At 44.7% G+C, this 24,603-nt stretch overlaps 1 protein-coding gene across 2 annotated transcripts in view; it reads left to right on the plus strand.

Annotated features, from left to right (window-relative positions):
- WRN (WRN RecQ like helicase) overlaps positions 1 to 18,722 on the plus strand; it is a 345,122-nt gene extending 326,400 nt beyond the window's left edge. For both annotated transcript variants that reach the window (XM_075352466.1, XM_075352467.1), the window contains 3 exons: positions 4,760 to 4,998; positions 8,550 to 8,684; positions 17,644 to 18,722. In XM_075352466.1, the coding sequence (XP_075208581.1) occupies positions 4,760 to 4,998; positions 8,550 to 8,684; positions 17,644 to 17,748 (479 nt within the window). In that variant the 3' untranslated portion in view covers positions 17,749 to 18,722. The remainder of the gene's footprint in view (positions 1 to 4,759; positions 4,999 to 8,549; positions 8,685 to 17,643) is intronic.
- The last annotated feature ends 5,881 nt before the right edge of the window (positions 18,723 to 24,603 follow it).

A 24,603-nucleotide genomic window follows, 5' to 3' on the forward strand; every position in this document is an offset into this window, starting at 1 on the left:
ATGGGATGAAGAATTCTAAAATTATTACCACGTAAAGTGACACATCAGATTTGAAAAATAGGGCTCTGTCAGGAAGGTCAAAAAGTAGGTTTCGGGGTTTACTCACACTATCGTATCCAATGTTTTATCGGAAAGCCCTCGCTCCAATGTTATAATAAGGAGCAGTACCATCTAGCGTTTTTTTTCTCATGCGGGTCAGCATGACAAAAAAAATTGCTGCATGCTGCAGTTGGCTGAGTACATTGGACGACGTGCAGTCGTTCAAGCCACTGGGTGCATGCAAAACTCCGGACTGCACTCAGATGTCATCTGAAGGTAGTCTAAGATACGCCAAGGCAGATGATGGAGAAGATGGAGAAATTAAGCTCTCTATCTTCGCCACACCTAAGATCCAATTCTCGCATGCGAGAGAATCAGAGTGCAGGAAAATGACACATGGCTCATGCTCACAGCAGATTTTGAGCCAAGTGTCATTAGTATCTCCTATCCAATTCTCTCACATGAGTAAATCATCAGATGCTATTCGCTAATGCGAGCGTACCCTCACAGTGAGGTGTTTAAAGACAAAAAACATAAATTATATTACAAGCTAATGTCTCCGCTTTTGTCAGCCCTTTGGACTCCTATAAAATAATGTTGTATATGCTAACGTTGCTGAATTTATAAAAGTTAGTTTAGCTGCCACAGATACCCTCCAAACGTTAACGATGATGCTAATAATATATATATTTATTTTGACAGTGGGTTGGAAGAAATGTAATACCCAGCAGAGTTGTCATTAATTTGAAACCTATGGTCTTAAACATTATCTACGGTTTAAGTCATAGCCTTACGTACGGTTAATGTTTTTAACACTTATAGTTATTACCTCCATATATTCCAGCTGAACAAACTCTAGTTGTATTACTATTAGGATATCATTGTTATCATTTACCATGAAGTTAATCTGGGGTGCAAATGGGTCTCCTAAATGCACTTTGACTCCAAGCATACTTTCAAACTTTTAGCAAAATGGCTTAATGAAAACAAAGTGGAGGTCATGTAATGACCATCACAAAGCCCTGACCTCAATCCTATAAAAATTGTATGGTTGAACTGAAATGCCATGTGCAATCATGGAGGCCTACAAACCTGCCTTAGTTACACCAGTTCCCTTTTGTTTACATAAACAATTGCACACAAACTGATACAATCACAGTTACTTTTTGTATTTTAACTCTTCAGGTGGTGTCACACACAGCGATGGCGACAACGACGTCGCTACTACGTCACCATTTTCCGTGACATATCAGCGACGTCCCGTCGCTGTGTGTGACATCCAGCAACAACCTGGCCCCTGCTGTGAGGTCGCCGGTCGTTGCTGAATGTCCTGCTTCATTTTTTGCTCGTCGCTCTCCCGCTGTGAAGCACACATCGCTGTGTGTGACAGCGAGAGAGTGACGAACTGAAGCGAGCAGGGAGAAGGAGCCGGCGTCTAGCAGCCTGCGGTAAGCTGTAACCACGGTAAACATCGGGTAACCAAGAAGCCCTTTCCTTTGTTACCCGATATTTACATTAGTTACTAGCACCGCACTCTCACGCTGCCAGTGCCGTCTCCCTGCTCCCTGCACACGTAGCTGGAGTACACATCGGGTTAATTACCCGATATGTACTCCAGCTACGTGAGCAGGGAGCCGGCACTGGCAGCGTGAGAGCACACCGTTTAGCGCTGGCACCCTGCACACGTAGCCGGAGTACACATCGGGTAATTAAGCCGTTGTGTACCCTGGCTAGGAGAGCAGGGAGCCAGCGCTAAGCGTGTGCGCTGGTAACCAAGGTAAATATCGGGTAATGGTTACAATCTCGTATTCCCTGCTTTCCCCGCCCACCGGCGCATATGATTGGTTGCAGTCAGACACGCCCCCACGCTGAGTGACAGGTGTGTCACTGCAACCAATCACAGCCGCAGGTGGGTGGGTCTATATCGTGCAGTAAAATAAATAAATAATTAAAAAAAGACATGCAGTCCCCCCCAATTTTGATACCAGCCAAGATAAAGCCACACGGCTGAAGGCTGGTATTCTCAGGATGGGGAGCGGCACGTTATGGGGAGCCCCCCAGCCTAACAATATCAGCCAGGAGCTGCCCGGAATTGCCGCATTCATTACATGCGACAGTCCCGGGACTTTACCTGGCTCATCCCGAATTGCCCTGGTGCGGTTGCAATCTGGGTAATAAGGGGTTAATAGCAGCAGCCCATAGCTGCCACTAAGTCCTAAGTTAATCATGACAGGCGTTTCCCCGAGAGACTTTCCATAATTAACCTGTAAGTGAAAGTAAATAAACACAAACACCCGAAAAAAAACATTTATTTGGAATAAAAGACAAAAAAACACCCTCTTTCACCACTTTATTAAAATCCCCAAATACCCCTCCAGGTCCAGCGTAATCCAGAGGTCCCGCGACACATCCAGCTCTGCTACATGAAGCTGATAGGAGCGGCCGTAGGACACCGCCGCCCCTGTGAGCTCCACGCAGCAACTGAAGTGAATCGCGCTGTCAGCGGGGACGTCACTGAGGTACTGCCGGTGTGTGTGCGGTGATGATGAGGGCTGTAGTGTCGGGATGTGTGCGGGGATGTCAGCAGTAATGTTGGGATGTGTGCGGGGATGTGGGCGGTAATGTCGGGATGTGGGCGGTAATGTCGGGATGTGTGCGGGGATGTCAGGATGTGTGCGGGGATGTCGGCGGTAATGTCGGGATGTAGACGGTAATGCCGGGATGTGTGCGGGGATGTAGGCGGTAATGTCGGGATGTGTGCGGTGAAGATGATAATCAGACGCCACACACAGACAGAGCTGCGGTATGACAATGAAGTCGGGTGCAGTTCACTCGAGTTCATTCTCATCGCGAGACTCTGTCTGTATCGGCTGTCAGCCGGCATGTAGCAGAGGTGAATTGCCGAGGGAACGCACTGTCAAAAATGCATCCAAAACGCATGGAAAAAGCATCCAAAATGCATGCGTTGTGGATGCATTTTATTTTATAAACGCAGTGTCCAGTCTGCCAGAGGGTGCGTTCTTTTCCGCACTGCAGAGAACGCAACGTGCGCACATAGCCTTACTGAAGGTCCTTTGTAGTCAAGCAGGGATTCTGATTTGCTTCTCTAGCAATCCTACAAGCAGCTCTCACAGAAATTTTATTTGGTCTTCCAAACCTTATCTTGACCTCCACTGTTCCTGTTAGCTTCCATTTCTTAATTACATTTCAAACTGAGGAAAAGGGAGCTTAAAAACGCTTTGCAATCTTCTCATAGCCTTCTCCTGCTTTATGGGCCTCCATTTACAATGCTATCAGCTACTTAAAAGAACCCATGTTTGCTGTTTTTTGGCGCTAGGCAAGTGGAGGCTGGGTTTTATCAAGCTGTGAAATTTGCATCACCTGGCCTTTCCGAACGATGATAGTGAACAAGCTATAACCCTAAAGGTACCGTCACACATAACTAGATCGCTAGCGAGATCGCAGCTGAGTCACGGTTTCTGTGACGCAGCAGCGATCCCATTAGCGATCTTATTATATGTGACACCTACCAGCGATTAGGCCCCTGCTGTGAGGTAATCGGTCGTTGCAGAATGGTCCAGGTCATTTTCTTCAAAGGCGATGTCCTGCTGGGCAGGACACATCGCTGTGTTTGACACTGTGTGACAGGGTCACAGTGACTGCTGAGATCGTTATACAGGTCGCTACTGCGACCTGTATTGTTCCTGCATCGCTGGTAAGATCTGACTGTGTGACATCTCACCTGCGACCTCTCAGCGACTTACCTGCGATCCCTATCAGGTCGCGTCGTTTTCTGGATCGCTGGTAAGTCGTTGTGTGTGACTGGGCCTTAACAGGCTTATTAAGGTCTGAAACTTTGGTCAAAGTTATCTGAGCACACAAATGTTCATGGGTGCCTAGACATTAGCATCAGCCCATTTTCTTTTTTGTAGTTTTTCAGATGAAGAATATATATATTTATTTTTTTTGCCTAAAATACAAAGGAATACAAAGACAATGTGTCATCTTTAACTTTGTCTTTTAGAGATCATTTCATGTTCAACTTGCTTAACTGGTCACAATAATAGTAATTTTAACCAGGGGTTCCCAAACTTTTGCATACCACTGTATAACATTTCTACAGTAAGTTATAATTAGGTGCTTCATATGCAAAAACATGTATTGGTAAACCAAGGAGCAGAGATTACGTGGATCTTACATAATGATTTTGTAATAAATCCCTCAGTTCACAGCATCAGTCAGTACCTTATCATCATTTGTAACCAATTTAAGTCTCACAAGATGCAATCCACAAAAGAATACATTTACGGAAGTATAACTCGCAAAAGATCCTTAATTGGAAATAGTAAATAGTCTTGAATACCACTGTGTCTTCTCCTCCTGCCTCCGATGTTTAAATGACAGGTCACTGGTTTTTCAGTGTTTCACCTTCTGCTTGAAATGTCTTATGGGCTGTGTCATTGCCGTGGGCACAGATTTATTTCCCAACTGGTTTTCAGGAAAGTGGCACTGGAGGCAGTGCATGTGCAGATTGATATCTTTGCTCAGTGACGTCATTCAGAGAAATAAATCTGCACACGCACTGTTCGTGGCACCATTATCAAATTAAAAAAAAAGCCTACCATGGGTTACTATACAACCTTTTCCTTTGCACTAGTTTAGTCAAATATCCAAAATTAGTTCAATATATAATATTGTAATAGTTATTTTATATTAACAGATCTATCAAGTTTTCAAGCTATAAGATCGTTGGTGGCTCCTGAAGTTGATATCTACCTCATAAGGATGGTAATCACTCTGCTTGAAAAAGAGGCAGATGAGCTGAAGAATAAACCACTCGGCCTAATCAATGAACAACCAAAAAGCCAGATTTTGCAAACAAGTGGCAAGTTACAGGACCACGGGGACACACAGCCCAAAACGATTATGGAAAAGAGAGATCTTTGGATTGAAAAAAAGGTTTGATTTTTAAGCTGCTACTAGTATTACTTAAATCTTAAAGTGGTAATCCTGCAATCCATTTTTCACAGGATATAAGATAATACGGACATCATAGAATGGGCACATGCACAGAATCCCCCTCTATCAGTCAAATCCGAGACTGTAGCAGATTTACTAATTTTCTCTAATATTTAGAAACCATAAACAGTCAAATTTATCACAGTGACTCATATGTATTGTCTGTATGCATCTTTTTAGACATGTTAGCTCCTTTTGCCTAGATCTGTATTGCCTATTGGTTAGCCTTGCTTTTTTCTTCAATATTTTGCATTAGATTTTGCACAGTTTTGGCCATGCTCAGTCCCTTTTCTCTAAACTCCCTGTCATGTCAGGTGCAAAAGTGTCTAAAACACAATAAATAAGGTGCAAGACATGTAGACACTGGTTCTGCGGAAGTAGAGTAAATTAATACTTTAGAGTGTTGCCCACTTTTGTGAACCTTGCCTGTCCAAGCATTACATAGTTAGACCTTTTTTTTGAATCGTCGCTAAGGCCGGGTACACATATCTGGCTTTTCGCTGGTTTGATGAATGCAGTGCATGCTAGTACAGTGTATACAGTACACTGGCAGCGCACCAAGCGACGGTCACATGCTGTTATGTGACCGGAGCCTGTGACCCGGAAGTTGTGTACATGGCCAAAGTCTGACTCAGACCCTGTTTGTAAGCATAGAATGATTTGTACTAACTTAGTTCTACCATATACTGTATTAAGTGATTACCGATTTGTAACATGTTTAAAGCGGTTACTTTTGGGTCCCATCTTAGAAAATTATGCTTGGTGGAATCAGTTTAGACTCAACTGTTGATACAAAACCGAGTCTTTTAGGGACCTCTTATTAATAACTTTTTAGAAAATTCACCAGTTTGAGGTTTGCCACTCTTTTCTTAAATAAAAGGGGTAGCCCCAGATTGCTGATGGGTATTTTTTAAGTATATATAATAAACATATACCTTGATCTACTGCAATCTTTACTATGGTCTCTCACCTGGTCTCTATCTTTGTCCCACTCTCTGTTTATATTTTTGTTTCTGTCATAATTTCTCTTTTTTTTTTTTTCTCCTTTCCTGCTCTTGGGCTTGATCCTATACTCCTAGACTTAGGTCTCTTTCACACATCCGTGTTTCCGGTACGTGTGATGTCCGTTTTCACACTTACCGGAGACATGGACACACGTAGACGCAATAAATTCAATGGGTTTGCACACGTCCGTGTTTTCACACGGTCCATGTGGAGAACACGCTTGTCCGTGTGCTCCACACGGCAACATGTCCGTTTCTTCGGCAGAATGGGTGTCACACGGACCGCACACTGATATAGAATAAGAATTTTTATACTTGCTTGTCTCCGATGCTGCTGTCTCTGCCTCTGCTGTTGCTTCGGGGTTTGCTCATTATGCTCATTGCTTATTCACTGCAATCAATGCAGACCCGGAAGTAACAACTACCCGGGAGACAGCAGTGATGGAGACAAGTAAGTAAACCAGCTCATGCTGTCCGTGTGCTATCCGGATGTTACCCGGATAGCACAGGGATAGCACACATAGAACGCACATGCATACGCACCTACACCACGGACTGTGAAACGCGTGTATGTTTTACGTGGATGTGTGAAAGAGGTTTTCAGTCGCTTACATTCATTTGCTTTTCACTTGGCTCTCCAATGTCATGTGAGCACCTGCTCTGCATCTAAGGGCACACTCACACGAGCGTGAAAAACGGACGAGTGCAATGCGAGAAAATCTCGCACTGCACTCTAGAGCAGTTGGTCAGCTTTTCTCGCATCCAGATTCTGGATGCGAGAAAAGTTGCAACATGCTGCGATTTTCTGCGAGAGTCGCATCACTCACACCCATTCAAGTGAATGGGTGGGAGAGATACATCAGACTGCACTCGGATGTTATCCCAGTGCAGTGCGATATACGCACAGGCTGACCATGGAGGAGATGGGGGGGATTAACCCCTCCCTCTCCTCCGCAGCGCCCATCCTCATCTTCACAGCTGTGACCTGATTGCAATATAGGGTCACAGTCGCATGACACTCGGCTCACGCGCGCAGCAGAGCCTGAGCCCGGGGGTCATTAGCATATCGCATCGGATGCCATATGTTCGTGTGAGTCCAGCCTAAGGGTAAGGGTTACGTAGGTCAAGTGCACACTGCAATACTGCCTGAACATTATTGGAGCATTGCACTTGATTTTCAGCCCTTTGGCTGTCGCGGTCCACAAGCTAGACAGAATCAGCCAAAGGGCTGCAGTTTATCTACAGTACATCTTTAATCTGAGCAAAGGTCATTGTAAAGAAAGTGAGAGCAGGGGATCTGTAACACAACCAAAAATATAAGTCTAGTTCAAAGCCTGGTGGCTAGTGTGAAAATTGCAAGAATTCTGATTTGTTTTTCACCATACGTGGAAAGTTGGAGAAAAAAAACAACCTATCAGATATTTAAATAAAAAATAATTTAACATAAAAACTTAATTTATGCAAAGGTGACACATTCCCTTTTACAGCATGTGCAAGAACATTTCATAGTTAATGTATTGGATCAATCTGCATATTAAGTTGAGTAAAGGCTCATCCAGACATCACTTTAAATGATAGTCTATGGGGCAGTTTGCGTGTCCAAACATTTTTGTGGGGCAAGCGGACTGCACAAAATTACAGACACGTGTCCAGTTTTGAGTCACAGGCAATGGGTGCGTGAGAAAATCATGAACTGTTTGGTAGAAGCATGAGAAGCCTAAATCAGGTTTTGGGTTTTTTTTCCATATGCAAAAAAACTGATGAAGCTGATGGTAAAAACTGAAATGGACAGCAATGATGAAAATCCGATCAAAAACACTGATGAAACTTGGACTGTTTTTTTTGTATATGAGAAAAATTACCCTAACTTTGTAAATGCATTAAATTAGTTGTCTTGACTGGATCCTGAGTTATGACATAAATAATAGAGCTCTGGGTTAGGCTGTTCAATTTATACTACTGTATTATTGACATCAACTATATAGGTTAAATGGGTAGTCTATTCTTTTCCTCAAAATCTGCACTCTCTCTATGTGACTGCAGACTTCTGCATCTTCACAGCAAGTGTATTGAGCGAGGCTGCACACGACTAGTCACAATGTGGCAAAACGCATACTTAACGGTCTAGTGAACGCCTGCTCCTGCTGCGCAGCAAACAGCGGAGAATCCTGACAGTGTGCATGCAGCGCAAGCTGTGAGTATTTGAAAATATGCAGACTTTTGAGAAAAGACCAGACAACCGCTTTAACTCTTCATTTTTAAGCCTTGTGTTCCCTTTGACACACTTTTATTCTTTTGACTCCAAGGACCAGTTACTTTTGTCTTTGAGTAATTCTTAAAGGCACAGCAAGTGATCCCACTAGTTTATTCTTGTTAGAGCATATTTTCGCTGTCTATTTAATATATTTCCAATAATAAACGCAATCATTACTACACTGATTGCTTTGACATTGTTTTGAGTTGTATATGCCTTGTTTTATCATTTAGAAACCAACTGAAGAGATCAAATCAAGTGTTCAGAAAGATTCTCCATCTGTTGTAGCTCCGATCCAGCTTGCATCATGGAATCAGAAGGGACTGGATGAAGACACTGAGGAACTATTCTCAGATTCTCAAGTTCAGGTATGTGACGTACTATTAAAATGGACTGTGCATGGCACTCTAGCTACCATCTGACATTTAAGAAACAAATGTGCTCCATGCCTAAAAACCCAGTCGAGTACAGCCCATATTACTTTAGCTAGATGAGGATTGCGCAACCTTGGCCTGGGGGGGGTCACATGTCAATTTCGGTGTTCAATTATAATTTGTATTTAAACAGTGCTCCTCATCATGCTGTTCCCATTTTGACATCATGAGACCAAGACGGCACCTAACAATTGACCATCAGTACCTTGCCACTGAGGCTTTAGGCAGGATGTTCTCAGATGGAAGTGGTCACTAAGCCTAGTGTTTCATAGTGTCATCAGTAGGTTGCAACAGAGATACAGAGGGGCTGGAAGAGTGATAGAAGTGGACGTCCTTTGGCCACATCCAACACTAATGACCGCTACATTTTGAACATTGCCCTTCGGAACTGGATGATAAATGCCACTCAATATTCTAAGCACACTTATCCCCTTCACCCCCGGCCGATTTTCTTTTTTTTGTTATTTTTTTTTTTTTTTTTGCTCCCCTTCTTCCGAGAGCCATAACTTTTTTATTTTTCCCTCAATCTGTACTTTTAAATTAAACCATAAGTTTTACCATATAGTGTACTGGAAAACGACAAAAAAATTCCAAGTGCGGAGAAATTAAAAAACAAGTGCGATTGTATGATTGTTTTTGGGATATTATATTCATCGTGTTCACTGTATGGTAAAACTAATGTGTCGGTGTGATGCCTCAGGTCGGTTCAAGTTCGTACACTTATGTAAAACCTGGCTCAACTATTATCGTATCGGGTGCCAAGAAGCAAAAAAGTCAATATAATAATAGAATAGCTTCAGCACACCAAATGAAAAGGAGATAAATAAATTAATAAAAATAAAAACTCGCTATTTATTGATAAGGCATATGTGAAACAAAAAGAAGTAAGATGTTTCGACCCTCTAAGGCTATGTGCCCACGCTGCGGAAAATGCACGGATTTTGCCGCTGATTTCTCGCAGAAAAGCCGCGGATTTCCCGAAAATCTGCAGCTTAGGCACTTCCCAGCCATTTCTATGGCATTTTGGAAATGCTGTGCCCACGCTGCGGATTTCATGTGGATTTTGATCCGGAAAAATCTGCAACATGTCAATTATTGTTGCGGATTTTCAAACGGATTTTGGCTTTAAAATTGGGGGAAAAAAAAAAATCCGCACCAAAATCCGCATCAAATCCGCGGCAAATCCGCACCTTTGAAAAGGTGCGGATTTTGCGGGAAAGCTGCGGATTTTGATGCAGAAAAATTCGCAGCTACATTTTCCTGTGGACACATAGCCTAAGGGTTTTTATCATGGACATATGAGCTAATCAAGTACGTGTATATTTACAATATCCGCAGGAGTTATTTGTTGATCTTTGAGATATATGCCTTAGGGTCCCGTTACACGTAGCGACGCACCAGCGATCCGACCTGGCAGGGTTCGCTGGAACATCGTTACATGGTCGCTGGTGAGCTGTCAATCAGGCAGATCTCCTCAGAGATCAGCCACCAGCGACCTGTGTAACGATGGCTCCCTACTTACTCAGAACAGGTGTTCCGAGCGTCGGACTGGCTACCATAGGAATCTCCAGTAATGCCAGGCCTGGATTCAGTTACCTGCATTGCACTCCGGAGCTTTCAGCTGCAGCCTGGTCTGATCTCAGAGTTTGCAGGACTGCGCCGAGTGATTGATTCCCCGACGATTGCGGTTCAGTTAATATCAGCTGCAGACAGGCCAGGCTGCAATCCGGAGTTCAGGTGAGAGCACCGGAGATCAGCCCGGCATATCTTCAGCTGTTATGAACTGAACCGCAATCACCGGGGAATCAATCACTCGGCGCTCGCGGTGCAGTCTAGGCTGCACTCCGAAGCTCAGCTGACAGCTCCGGAGTGCAATGCAGGTAACTAAATCCGCCCCACACTCGTTGGTCTCCCGCCGTCAAACACGCCGATGCGTTCTGCACAGCGGGAGACCAGCGAGCAAAAAATGGTCCTGATCGTTAAGTCACGATCAGTGACCTCGCAGCAGGGGCCCGCTCGCTGCTGCTTTTCACACACCGCAATATCGCTAGTGAGGTCGCTGATACGTCACAAAACCTGTGACGTTTCAGCGATCTCGCTAGCAATCGCACTGTGTGTGACGGGGGCTTTAGGAATGAATAGATAAGGGTTCTATTTTCTAGTGAGACTGAGTACCCCAAGTGTCGAGGAATAATCCAGTGTCTATGGTGAGATCAAACCAAGAAACGGAGCAGCGTATGCAGGAAGTCACTAGGTCTGGAACCATAAACTGCAGATGGAAAAATAATTGTCAAAACAATTATTCTGTTATCTTCATGGCTGACTAATAATGAAGGGATTTGCTGTATGTCTGCAATCTAAAGGACGTGTATGTAACTCGGTGGGGTTATCACATACAATGATAGAAATCAGCCTCAGATTGGTACGCGGCCCCTAGGTAATTTGTAAAAGGCTACAAAGGTCCTGGTGTATGGGTAAATGCCCAGTGAATTTGGCTGTGGTGAGCCTGCAGTGGTGGTATAGGTGAAAAGGCATATATCTCAAAGATCAACAAATACTTCCTGTGGAGATTGTAAATATACACGTACCGGATTAGATCATATGTCCTTGATAAAGACCCTTAAAGGGTCGAAAGGTAGAACTTGTTTTTGTTTCACATATGCCTTTTCAATAAATAGCGAGTTTTTTGATTAATTTATCTCCTTTTCATTTGGTGTGCCAAAGCTATTCTATTATTGGTACGAGTTTGTAGACACCAAACATGTATAGCTTTACTTTTATCTAAGGGGTTAAAAAAATTCAGAAGTTTGTAAAAAAAAAAAAAAGTGACACACTTTTTGCTCCATTTTCCGCAACCCGTAGCGTTCTTATCTTTCAGATATCTATGGCTCAGTGATGGCTTATTATTTGCGTCTCAAGGTGATGGTACCATTTTTGCGCAGAAGCTACGCTTTGATCGCGTGTTATTGCATTTTGCGTAAAATTTACGGCGACCAAAAAAATATAAATTTGGCGCTTGGAATTTTTTGCTGCTACGCCATTTACTGATCAGATTAATTAATTTTATATTTTGATAGATCGGCATTTCTGAACTCGGTGACACCAAGTGTGTGTGTGTGTGTATGTGTATATATATATATATATATATATATATATATATATATATATATATATATATATATATATATATATATATATATATATATATATATAATGTGTGTGTATATATCTACTTACATAATCACCAGTTTTGTCTGTTCTCCTATTCCATCATGCACCGCACCACTGTCAGTTGCAGAGGCGCAGTTGGAACTGCACCTGTGTGAGTTACACACATCACCCGCAGCTCCGCCCCCCGCACATTATACGTGCGGCTCCGCCCCCCACACATTATACCCGCGGCTCCGCCCCCCACACATTATACCCGCTGCTCCGCCCCCCGCACATTATACCCGCGGCTCCGCCCCCCGCACATTATACCCGCGGCTCCGCTTCATACTCCCGCACAGCACAGTCCGGCAGTCACAGAGCAGAGTCCCCTGGAGCAGCAGCTTTTGATCATGTGTCTGATCACATGACGTGACATCACACAGGTCCTGTGAGCACATGGTTGCATCTGGATTGGAGTGGATTTTTAGTGGGGACCACAAAAAAACTCCAATCTAAACAGCTCATCATACATACACTAAATATATGTGTATATATATATATATATGTATATATATATATATATATATATATATATATATATATATATATATATATACATACATACATACATACATACATACATACATACATACATACATACATACATACATACAGTGCTGGCCAAACCAAAAGTATTGGCACCCCTGCAATTCTGTCAGAGAATACTCAGTTTCTTCCTGAAAATGATTGCAATCACAAATTCTTTGAACTCCAAAAATGGGCCAGACAAAAGTATTGGCACCCTTATCCTAATACTTGGTTGCACAACCTTTAGCCAAAATAACTGCGATCAACCGCCTCCGGTAACCATCAATGAGTTTCTTACAATGCTCTGCTGGAATTTTAGACCATTCTTCTTTGGCAAACTGCTCCAGGTCCCTGAGATTTGAAGGGTGCCTTCTCCAAACTGCCATTTTGAGATCTCTCCACAGCTGTTCTATGGGATTCAGGTCTGGACTCATTGCTGACCACTTTAGTAGTCTCCAGTGCTTTCTATCAAACCATTTTCTAGTGCTTTTTGAAGTGTGTTTTGGGTCATTGTCCTGCTGGAAGACCCATGACCTCTGAGGGAGACCCAGCTTTCTCACACTGGGCCCTACATTATGCTGCAAAATTTGTCGGTAGTCTTCATACTTGATAATTCCATGCACACGGTCAAGGAAAAATCCATTACTCCAAAAGAAACATAAAAAAAGACAGAATAATGTTTACAAATGCGCACAGGAGCAAAAATCTTACATTTTGGAGACATGTCCTGTGGTCTGACAAAACTAAAATTGAACTTTTTGGCCATAATGACCATCGTTACTTTTGGAAATAAAAAAGAGAAGCTTTGAAGCCTAAGAACACCATCCCAGCTGTGAAACACGGGGTTGGCAGCATCATGTTGTGGGGTTGTTTTGCTGCAGGAGGAGCTTGTGCACTTCACAAAATAGATGGCATCATGAGGAAGGAAGATTGTGGCAATACTGAGGCAATCTCAAGACATCAGCCAGGAACTTAAAGCTTGGGCAGAAATGGGTCTATCAATTGGACAATGATCCGAAGCGTACTGCCAGACTGGTTACAAAGTGGTTTAAGGATATCAAAATCAATGCTTTGCAGCGGCCATCACAAAGACCTGATTGCTGATGTATGTAAAGTGCTATGGCATTAATAGAGCTATATAAGTGAAATAAATATTATATATTATCTCAATCCTATTAAAAATGTATGGGCAAAGCTGAAAAGGCTGGTGCGAGCAATGAGACCTACAAACATGGCTGTTGCATTAGTTCTGTCAGGAAGAATGGGCCCAAATTCCTACCAACTACTGTCAGAAGCTTCTGGAAGGAGATCCAAAACTTTTTACCCAAGTCATACAGTTTAAGGGCAATGGTACCAAATACTAATGAAATGGATGGAAATGTTTGAATTAGCAGAAAGTAATAAAAATGCCTGAAAACATTCTCTCTCGTTATTCTGGCATTTGGCAAACATAAATAATTTGGTTCCTAATTGATCTAAACAGGAAAGGTTTATTCTGATTTCATCTCGGATAGGGAGAAAACATGCATATGTATCTTTTTAGATAGTGTGAGAACATGCAGATGTGTCTTTATAGAGAGCAGATGGAAACATCTGGTTTCAACTGTATGAGGAAGTCAGAGTCGGTGTTTGAGTCGGAATCAGGGAAATTGATGAGTCGGAGTTGGAATCAGATGTTTGGCTTACCAACTCCACAGCGCAATACAGAATTGCCCTATACTTTGTGAATGGTACAGTGACAAGCCCTTACTACTTGAATAACATTATTAATCCAGTCATTGTGTATCATCTCATCATGAACAACACAGGCCTAATTTCATCTTTGGACAACAATGCTCCAGCTCATCGAGGTCGCATCATTAGGCAACTGCTGATGGAGATTGGGGTACCTGAAATGGAGTGGCCTCAGCTCTGTCCAGTCTTGAATCCCATAAAAAAAACCTATGGGATCAGCTGAGTTACTGTGTAGAGGCTTGTAACTCTTCTCTCTAGAACCTGAATGACCTGAGGGCCGTCCCTCAAGAGGAGTACAATGCCATGCCTCAGCAGACAGTAACTTACAGTCATATGAAAAAGTTTGGGCACCGTAATTAATGTTAACCTTTTTTCTTTATAACAGTTTGGGTTTTTGCAACAGCTATTTCAGTTTCATATATCTAATAACTGATTGAGTAATATTTCTGGATTGAAATGAGGTTTATTGTACTAACAGAAAATGTGCAATCCGCATTTAAACAAAATTTGACCAATGCAAAAGTATGGGCACCTCAACATAAAAGTGACATTGATATTTTGTAGATCCTCCTTTTGCAAAAATAACAGCCTCTAGTCGCTTCCTGTAGCTTTTAATGAGTACCTGGATCCTGGATGAAGGTATATTTGACCATTCCTGTTTACAAAAAAATTCCAGTTCAGTTAAGTTTGATGGTCGCCGAGCATGGACAGCATGCTTCAAATCATTCCACAGATTTTCAATAATATTTAGGTCTGGGGACTGGGATGGCCATTCCAGAACATTGTAATTGTTCCTCTGCATGAATGCCTGAGTAGATTTGGAGCGGTGTTTTGGATCATTGTCTTGCTGAAATATCCATCCCCTGCGTAACTTCAACTTCGTCACTGATTCTTGCACATTATTGTCAAGAATCTGCTGATACTGAGTTGAATCCATGCGACCCTCAACTTTAACAAGATTCCCAGTGCCGGCATTGGCCACACAGCCCCAAAGCATGATGGAACCTCCACCAAATTTTACTGTGGGTAGCAAGTGCTTTTCTTGGAATGCCATGTTTTTTTGCCTCCATGCATAACGCCTTTTTGTATGACCAAACAACTCAATCTTTGTTTCATCAGTCCACAGGACCTTCTTCCAAAATGTAACTGGCTTGTCCAAATGTACTTTTGCATACCTCAGGCGACTCTGTTTGTGGCGTGTTTGCAGAAATGGCTTCTTTCGCATCGCTCTCCCATACAGCTTCTCCTTGTGCAACGTGCGCTGTATTGTTGACCGATGCACATTGACGCCATCTGCAGTAAGATGATGCTGCAGGTCTTTGGAGGTAGTCTGTGGATTGTACTTGACTGTTCTCACCATTCTTCTTCTCTGCCTTTCTGATATTTTTCTTGGCCTGCCACTTCTGGGCTTAACAAGAACTGTACCTGTGTTCTTCCATTTCCTTACTATGTTCCTCACAGTGGAAACTGACAGTTTAAATCTCTGAGACAACTTTTTGTATCCTTCCCCTGAACAACTATGATGAATAATCTTTGTTTTCAGATCATTTGAGAGTTGTTTTGAGGAGCCCATGATGCCACTCTTCATAGGAGATTCAAATAGGAGAACAACTTGCAAGTGGCCACCTTAAATACCTTTTCTATTGATTGGATACACCAGCCTATGAAGTTCAAAGCTCAATGAGGTTACAAAACCAATTTAGTGCTTTAGTAAGTCAGTAAAAAGCAGTTACGAGTGTTCAAATCAAGAAATTGATAAGGGTGACCATACTTTAGCACTGGTCAAATTTTGTTTAAATGCGGATTGCACATTTTCTGTTAGTACAATAAACCTCATTTCAATCCAGAAATATTACTCAGTCCATCAGTTATTAGATATATGAAACTGAAATAGCTGTTGCAAAAACCCAAATTGTTATAAAGAAATAAGGTTAACATTGATAGGGGTGCCCAAACTTTTTCATATGACTAACTTGTGAATGGCATGAGATTTTGTTGTCAAGCTTTAATTGATGCTCAAGGCCACATGACAAGTTATTGAGACATTGGCATTTTTGAGGGGAATATGCCCACCACTATTGTTGGCTTTTGTTTTAATACCTTGTTTAAGAAAAGGAAATCACCATTGCATGCTGCTACTTAAATGCCCTACTTTCATGATAAATTATCAGTGTAGCATGAACATTTCACATAAATTTCACCCGAAAGCCAAATATCCCAAACTTTTTGTGAGTAGTGTATGTGGACAGCGACACCCAGAAGAGTAGTGGCTGGCAGCAGAGGAGCAGTGATTGGCAAATACTATTAGGGTTCTATATATACATCTCTTTGTGCCTCAAACATCTGGAGAACGGGGTCTCGTCACCTATTCGGCACTCCAGAAAGCAGTATGTGAATTAGACAGGTCTTCCATGTCTGTGACTATCTCCACTGTAGTTTTTGGGAATTCTGAAACATTAGTGGACAGTAGGTAAAAAACACACATCCTATTGTAGAGAGCCATATGCATTGCTTTGTAGCATCTAGCCATAGTTGTTTTTTAACGAAGATTTAGAAGTGTATTTTACAGCATTTCTACATAAAAAAAATGCTTCAAATACTCTGAACATACTTCCTACTAGTTTACCTGTGAAATGATCAATATAAAGTTCGAAAAACAGCACTGTATGCACTATAGGAGTTTTCCCATTAAATTGAGTCTGAAACTTATTCAGAGTATTTGACATGTTTTTTTTTTTATTTGGAATTAAGAGCAACAACGATTTCTAAATCTTTGTCATAAACCTGTGAAAGTATTAGTGGAGTCCTGTAATAGAATTTCTACCTATCAGACAGTTATTGTCTATACTTTAGATATGCCATACCTGTCATAGAAGGTAATACCCCTCGAATTGATTCATTATGATAATGTGGGTAGTGTTGAGCGGATCCGAACTTTAAAAATCCGGATCTGCGCGGTTTCAGGGTCCGATCCGGGTCTGACCCGGATTCGGGAATCCGGCTGCACTATCCGGATCTGTTTTGTTTTTTTCTCTCTCTCTCTGTCTCTCTCGATATCTCTCTCTCTCTCTCTCTCTCTCGATATCTCTCTCTCTTTCGATATCTCTCTCTCTCTCGATATCTCTCTCTCTCTCGATATCTCTCTCTCGATATCTCTCTCTCGTCCCGGATACAACTTCCCTATTCACATATATAGGGCCGGATATCGGATCCGGACGTCTTTGTCAACCCGATCCGGATCCGCCGTACCCGGATTATGGCCAGTCCGCTCAACTCTAAATGTGGCCTTTGGACCAAAAATGTTGTGCACTCCTGCTGTAGATACATAGAAATTACTGTATTCAAGATTAAGATAATTCTCCATGTTGGTTTTTTTTTAGCTGTATAATTGTTTCTGGGTTTTTTTTTCCCCTAATTGCAGGCACCAAAAAGAAAATTTCCTGAATGGTTTGACGCGTCAAAGGAAACTGCAAGGCCGTCTACTGTTAAAAAGAACAAAACGGGAAAGAAAGGACTTTTTGGATGAATGTACTATTGTTTTTGTGTTTATGTATGTTGAGATATAATACAGCGGTCATTTTATATATTATGGGCCCAGGTTTATTTTCACTTGAAAAGTAAAGCCCTATTATGTGAATTTGTTCACATGTCTATCATCTTGATGTGCAGCATTGCGTTATGTTCTTATAACTGAGAACAGTACTGCACAGTGATTCATTTTGTGTTGCTTCCATTCACAGTATTTAAAGGGGACATCAATCCAAAATCGGTCTTAAAATGTGATAAAAACGTGATAAAAGACTCTTGAATTAGAACACTTCCAATTTCAAAATTACAACACAACTAAAATTCTTCCGCACAGCTCATACGTTTCCATAAATGAAAATCATTATAGACAGATATTGGCTGAGAAGATTGTGTCAGGGAGTTCCAGTAACTGAGATATCTGATCAGTGCCAGTTTTGTAATACCGCCGATTCGCCTTAATTCCACCAATGTGTTCTTCTGAGAGATATATATATAATAGCTATAAAGCATGTGAGCTGATTATACTTGGTTTGATTTCCCCACTGTAAAGAAAAAAAACTTGACTCAGGTCCTTAATGTGTAACTGCTAATATATGTACACTGTTTTTGTAATATAAGAGCCATATTGTAAAATGTAATTTTGTTTATTTCGCTGTGTAAAGAGACTAGAATATATTTCCAGAGTGGGTGCAAGTGTGGGTGAAGGAATCCTGACTGTCCCCATGAATAGGACATGTTGTATTTTAACATGTTTGATCCTTTATTTTCCAAACGTAAGCCTGACAGCCAGTTATCCCCTATCTTCCTATGGCCATGAAAACGCTCACTCTGCCAGTCCAAGTTTGTATGTGACAATTGAACAGTTGGGACATACTATAAATATAATTTTTTTTTACCAAAATAATAACTATGCATTTGAATTTTTTTACTAGTTTACAAAAAAAATGTTTAAATAAAGAAAAGTAAAGAAAATCTGGAAATTTGTTTTTGTATAAATAAGCAGCATCTATATATATAATTGCCTTATTCTGTCTATCTGTCTGTCTATCTGTCTGTCTATCTGTCTGTCTGTCATGCTCCAAAATTGTGTCCTTACGGTGACACAAAGCTGATTGGCCGCTGGGCTCGCCATGGTCCGGCCCCCCACACCGATTGGCCGCTCGCCCAGGCTGCGCCCCCACACGGATTGGCCAGCCGCTCGCCCAGGCTCCGCCCCCCCCACAGATTGGCCTCTCGCCCCGGCACCCTGCAGGCATTGGCAATTCGGCCACGCCACGCCCCGCCCCCCTCACGCAATGCACGCTAGCTCTGGCCCCGCCCCCTCCCTCCCCCCGCGCATTCCCCGAACTGACACGGCTGTCACCGAGGTGAGTACTGTACTTCCCCCCCACCCCCTCCACCCCCCCGCACCCCCCCCGCACATTCCCCAAACTGACACGGCTGTCACCGAGGTGAGTACTGTACTTCCCCCCCCCCACCCTCACCCCCCCCCCCCCCGGCCTCCGCTCGCACGGGAGTGGTGTGGATACGTTGGTAACCATGCTCGCATGGTTACAAGCGCATCAAGGTCCTGCTGCTGCGGTGGAAGAAAACATACACACACATCAGATCACACTCACTCTCACACACACCTCACACACACCTCACATCGCATTCACATACTTACAGCATCCGGCGATATCGCTTGCTTCTCGGCCTCGATACTGTGCTGTTGTGACCTTCCAGGACCTGACGGAGGATCACATGGCCAGAGGCATGTGGTATCTCCGGATGTTGTGAGTGTGAGCGCGTATGTGCGATATCGTCAGTGTCTGTGTGTGTGAGTGGATGCGATCGGGTGTGTGTGAGTGGATGCGATCGGGTGTGTGTGAGTGGATGCGATCGGGGGTGTGTGAGTGGATGCGATCGGGTGTGTGTGAGTGGATGCGATCGGGTGTGTGTGAGTGGATGCGATCGGGTGTGTGTGAGTGGATGCGATTGGGTGTGTGTGAGTGGATGCGATCGGGTGTGTGTGAGTGGATGCGATCGGGTGTGTGAGTGTCGGCAGAGGAGCACGGCGTGCTGGAGGAGGCTGGGAGCAGAGAGGCTGATCATGGGGAAGGCTGGGAGGGGGAGGCTGATGCTGGGGGAGACTGGGAGGGGAAGGCTGATGCTGAAGGAGGCTGGGAGGAAGGAGGCTGGGAGGAGAGAGGCTGATCCTGGGGAAGGCTGGGAAGGGGAGGCTGATGCTGAGGGAGGCTGGAAGGAGAGAGGCTGATGCTGGGGGAGGCTGGAAGGAGAGAGGCTGAGGCTGGGAGGAGAGAGGCTGATGCTGGGGAAGGCTGATGCTGAGGGAGGCTGGGAGGGGAAAGCTGATGCTGGGGAAGGCTGGGAGGACGGAGGCTGGGAGGAGAGAGGCTGATCCTGGGGAAGGCTGGGAGAGGGAGGCTGATGCTGGGGGAGGCTGGAAGGAGAGAGGCTGATGCTGGGGGAGGCTGGAAGAAGAGAGGCTGATGCCGGGGGAGGCTGATGCTGGGGGAGGCTGGGAAGAGAGAGGCTGATGCTGGGGAAGGCTGGGAGGAGAGAGGCTGATGCTGGGGACAGAGAGGAGAGGCTGATGCTGGGAGGAGAGAGGCTGATGCTGGGATGAGAGAGGCTGATGCTGGGAGGAGAGAGGCTGATGCTGGGGGAGGCTGGGAGGGGGAGGCTGATGCTGGGGGAGGCTGGGACGAGGGAGGCTGATGCTGGTGGAGGCTGATGCTTGGGGAGGCTGATGCTGGGGGAGGCTGGAAGGAGAGAGGCTAATGCTGGTGGAGGCTGATGCTTGGGGAGGCTGATGCTGGGGGAGACTGGGAGGGGAAGGCTGATGCTGAGGGAGGCTGGGAGGGGGAGGCTGGGAGGAAGGAGGCTGGGAGGAGAGAGGCTGATCCTGGGGAAGGCTGGGAACGGGAGGCTGATGCTGAGGGAGGCTGGAAGGAGAGAGGCTGATGCTGGGGGAGGCTGGAAGGACAGAGGCTGATGCTGGTGGAGGCTGATGCTTGGGGAGGCTGATGCTGGGGGAGACTGGGAGCGGAAGGTTGATGCTGAGGGAGGCTGGGAGGGGGAGGCTGGGAGGAAGGAGGCTGGGAGGAGAGAGGCTGATCCTGGGGAAGGCTGGGAAGGGGAGGCTGATGCTGAGGGAGGCTGGAAGGAGAGAGGCTGATGCTGGGGGAGGCTGGAAGGAGAGAGGCTGAGGCTGGGAGGAGAGAGGCTGATGCTGGGGAAGGCTGATGCTGAGGGAGGCTGGGAGGGGAAAGCTGATGCTGTGGAAGGCTGGGAGGACGGAGGCTGGGAGGAGAGAGGCTGATCCTGGGGAAGGCTGGGAGAGGGAGGCTGATGCTGGAGGAGGCTGGAAGGACAGAGGCTGATGCTGGCGGAGGCTGATGCTGGGGGAGGCTGGAAGGAGAGAGGCTGATGCTGGTGGAGGCTGATGCTTGGGGAGGCTGGGAGAGGGAGGCTGATGCTGAGGGAGGCTGGGAGGAGGGAGGCTGGGAGAGGTAGGCTGAGAGAAGAGAGGCTGATGCACACACACACACGCGCGCACTGCACAACACACCACACACACACACTGGGAACCACAAACAACTGCCCTACACAGACACCCACACACACAGACAACGCTGCACACACACAACACCCAACACACAAACACCGCGGCACACACAAATATACGCACATACCGCACAACACACACATTGCACAAAACATACCTCCCCCCAAAACACACCACACACACACAAACCGCGCAACACACACACAACGCTACAGACACACAGCGCTCCACAAACAACGCAACACACGCAACACACATACAACACCGCTCTCACCCCCCGTCACACCCAGACAACACCCAGAACATGTACAGCGCCTACACAAACACTTGGTAACTACACACAACAACATCTATATATATATATATATATATAACAAAAATCATACATGAACTACACAATACGTAAATTCTAGAATACCCGATGCGTAGAATCGGGCCACCTTCTAGTTTTATATAATGTTCTAAAATATAATATGGAAATTGTACTACAGTTATTGGTTAAGCAGGTTTTAAAGTGCAATGTTTAAAGAAGTTGTCCAACATAAACTGTAACTTTTTTTTTAAGCTAATCTGTGCTGTATTGTCATGTAAAACATCCCTACATTTAGTTTTCTTTTTTTGGTTTCTGACTTTTGTTACTTTTGACTTATCACTTTTTTCTCTGCACCCACTTTATTTACCTGCAGCTCAAGCAAACTTGACTCTTCCTGTGCTTGTTTGCCACACCTCACGGTCAGAGCTGGCACCATCCAGCTTCACTGTCCAGCGTTGCCTTCTGCCCACCCTCTGCACACTCATTGGCTGTCAGTAGTCTGCCCAGCACTGACCTCTAGCATTGCTCCAGTATTGGAAATAATGGTGACAGAGTTGTTACATGTTCCTCACCACTTATAGATAAATTAATACTGTATAATGAAGACTACCGTATTTTTCAGACCATAAGGCGCACTTTTTTTCCTCCAAGTTTGGGAGGAAAGTGTGGGGTGCGTCTTATGGTCTGAAGCTGCGGGGTAGGGAGCTGTGGGGGAGTCAGCGCTATGCAGTGGGATCACAGTAGGCAGGGAGGGTCGCTGCTGCAGGATGCCGGCTGCTGGAGAAACCACGTGTGCCCGCTGCTTAAAGTCAGTGAATATTCATTAGCTGCTCCCCCGCCCACCTCTCTCTGCAGTCAGCGGGTGTGAGGAGCAGATAATGAATACTTGTTTAATGTAAACAGCGGTCACACGTGGGTTCTCCAGCCCCCGGCTTCCTGCAGCGGCTGGGGAGACTGTGTCCGCTGTGTAGGAGGCAGGAGCAGGGGGCCGCTGCACTCATGTATGGCTCGGGGGAAGTGCAGATCACTGCAGTGTCCGGGCCAGAGCACGGCATACCTTCACAGCACAGCCGCAGTCTCTGTGCTGAGGGCTCAAATTACTTTCACTTTGCTCCTGCTGCCTTTACACTAGAAACAGTCTCCTGTAGCTGACAAGGACCTACAGTGATGTAATGCAGAGGGGTGGGCCAGAGCAGCACAGAACAGCACAGTGCCCTGCCTCTTCAGTACATCACTGCAGGTCCTTGAGATATGTGAGACTTTGTTTGTTATGCCAGGACCAAACTGAAGCATGGTGATCAGCACATCAGTAAAAGTAAGGCAATAAATAGTATAGTATATAAAGGCATTACTGTACACCTGGATGGGGTTGGATCATATACATATATATACATATATATATATATATATATATATATATATATATATATCTTTACACACACACGCACACACACACACTATATAACTATATACACACAGACACACACACATTATATACACACACACACTCCAGATTGGAGGATCACACACAAATTGATGGGGAACATACATATTCCACGATGGGGGCCATATAGACCTGGAAGGTACCCAGAATGGAGGATATGAGGACAGAATTTGGGGATATTATTACCTCAGTAACACTATCAGCAGTAAAATAACAGTGTGTCATGACCGCATTCTTTTACTTTAATTTTATTTTTTTCTATTTTTTCCTCCTCTAAAACAAGGGTGCGTCTTATAGTCCGGTGCGTCTTATAGTCCGAAAAATACGGTATATAGAGCACCCAATGTGATTCTATAGTAGGGGTGTGTGTGTGTGTGTGTGTGTGTGTGTGTGTGTGTGTGTATGTATATGTATATGTGTGTGTGTGTGTGTGTGTGTGTGTGTGTGTGTGTGTGTGTGTGTGTGTATGTATGTATATGTATGTATATGTATGTGTCCACTAAAGAAATCCGCACTGTCATTTATAATCACGAAATTTTGCACAGATGCCTCATGTGACTCAGGGAACTATGTTTTGAGTTAAAAATTTTACAGTTATTCACCAAAAACACTGCTTACATTAAAGTTAATTGAGCTGGGAGCTACAGGTTATTAACCCCTTCACGACCGCGGGCAGTAAAGTTACGTCCTATTTTTACGTGACTTAACGACCAGGGATATAACTTTACTGCCTTAAGTTCATTTGATTGCCGTGGCCATAGCAATGGCTTTGCTTGACCCCAGTGGGGGTGGCATCGCCACCCCCCATCGACGATCGTTATGCTTGGCTGTTCAAATCTGAACCGCCAACCGCATCGATCACACTGGTTTCGGCTAAAACAATGCCTGAACCAGTGCGATCCTGTGAGATCCTGCTGTGAGGTGCTGCAGCAGATCATAGCTGGAGCTCAAACATGGTGCCCCCCAGCCCCTGCAGCACTGATTGGAGCAATCGTGCTATGACGCGCAATCGCTCCAATCAGCATGCAGTGGGGCGGTCTGATCTGGAGGTGACCACCCTCCCTAGGCTTGTGTTGGTCTGGGGAGCCCTCTCCCAGCATGTCTGCGGTGTGAACCGGCTGGTACTTGTAGTACCACGCCTCCGCTGCTGCTGATTTCTGGTTGCCGCTCCTGCTCCCCGTGAGTATTGCGCGCTCCCGTGATGGCCTCTGTCCGTGCCGATCTGCCCCCCCCACGATCTCTATTCTGCTCCCATGCTTCTGCCTCTGCTTCTCCAGTCTCCCTCTTCCCCCTCTCCATCTGCTCTCCCTCTCCGACGTCCCCTATCTGCCTTCACTGGGTTGTCCGAGGTCTTCACTTGCCCGATCACATCTGCCTCCATCGCTGGGTCCTTCCTGGATCTTCTGATGAGCTGTCCAAGTTCATGCCTGCTGCTCCTGTAATAAGCTGTCCACTTGCTGCCTTCTATTCCCCCTGCAGTTCCTCTGGTCAGTGATCCTCCTTCTAATCCTCTGGGTACTGTGAG

Source organism: Anomaloglossus baeobatrachus, chromosome 1 (assembly GCF_048569485.1).
Source record: "Anomaloglossus baeobatrachus isolate aAnoBae1 chromosome 1, aAnoBae1.hap1, whole genome shotgun sequence".
In the NCBI taxonomy this organism is placed as follows: Eukaryota; Metazoa; Chordata; class Amphibia; order Anura; family Aromobatidae; genus Anomaloglossus; species Anomaloglossus baeobatrachus.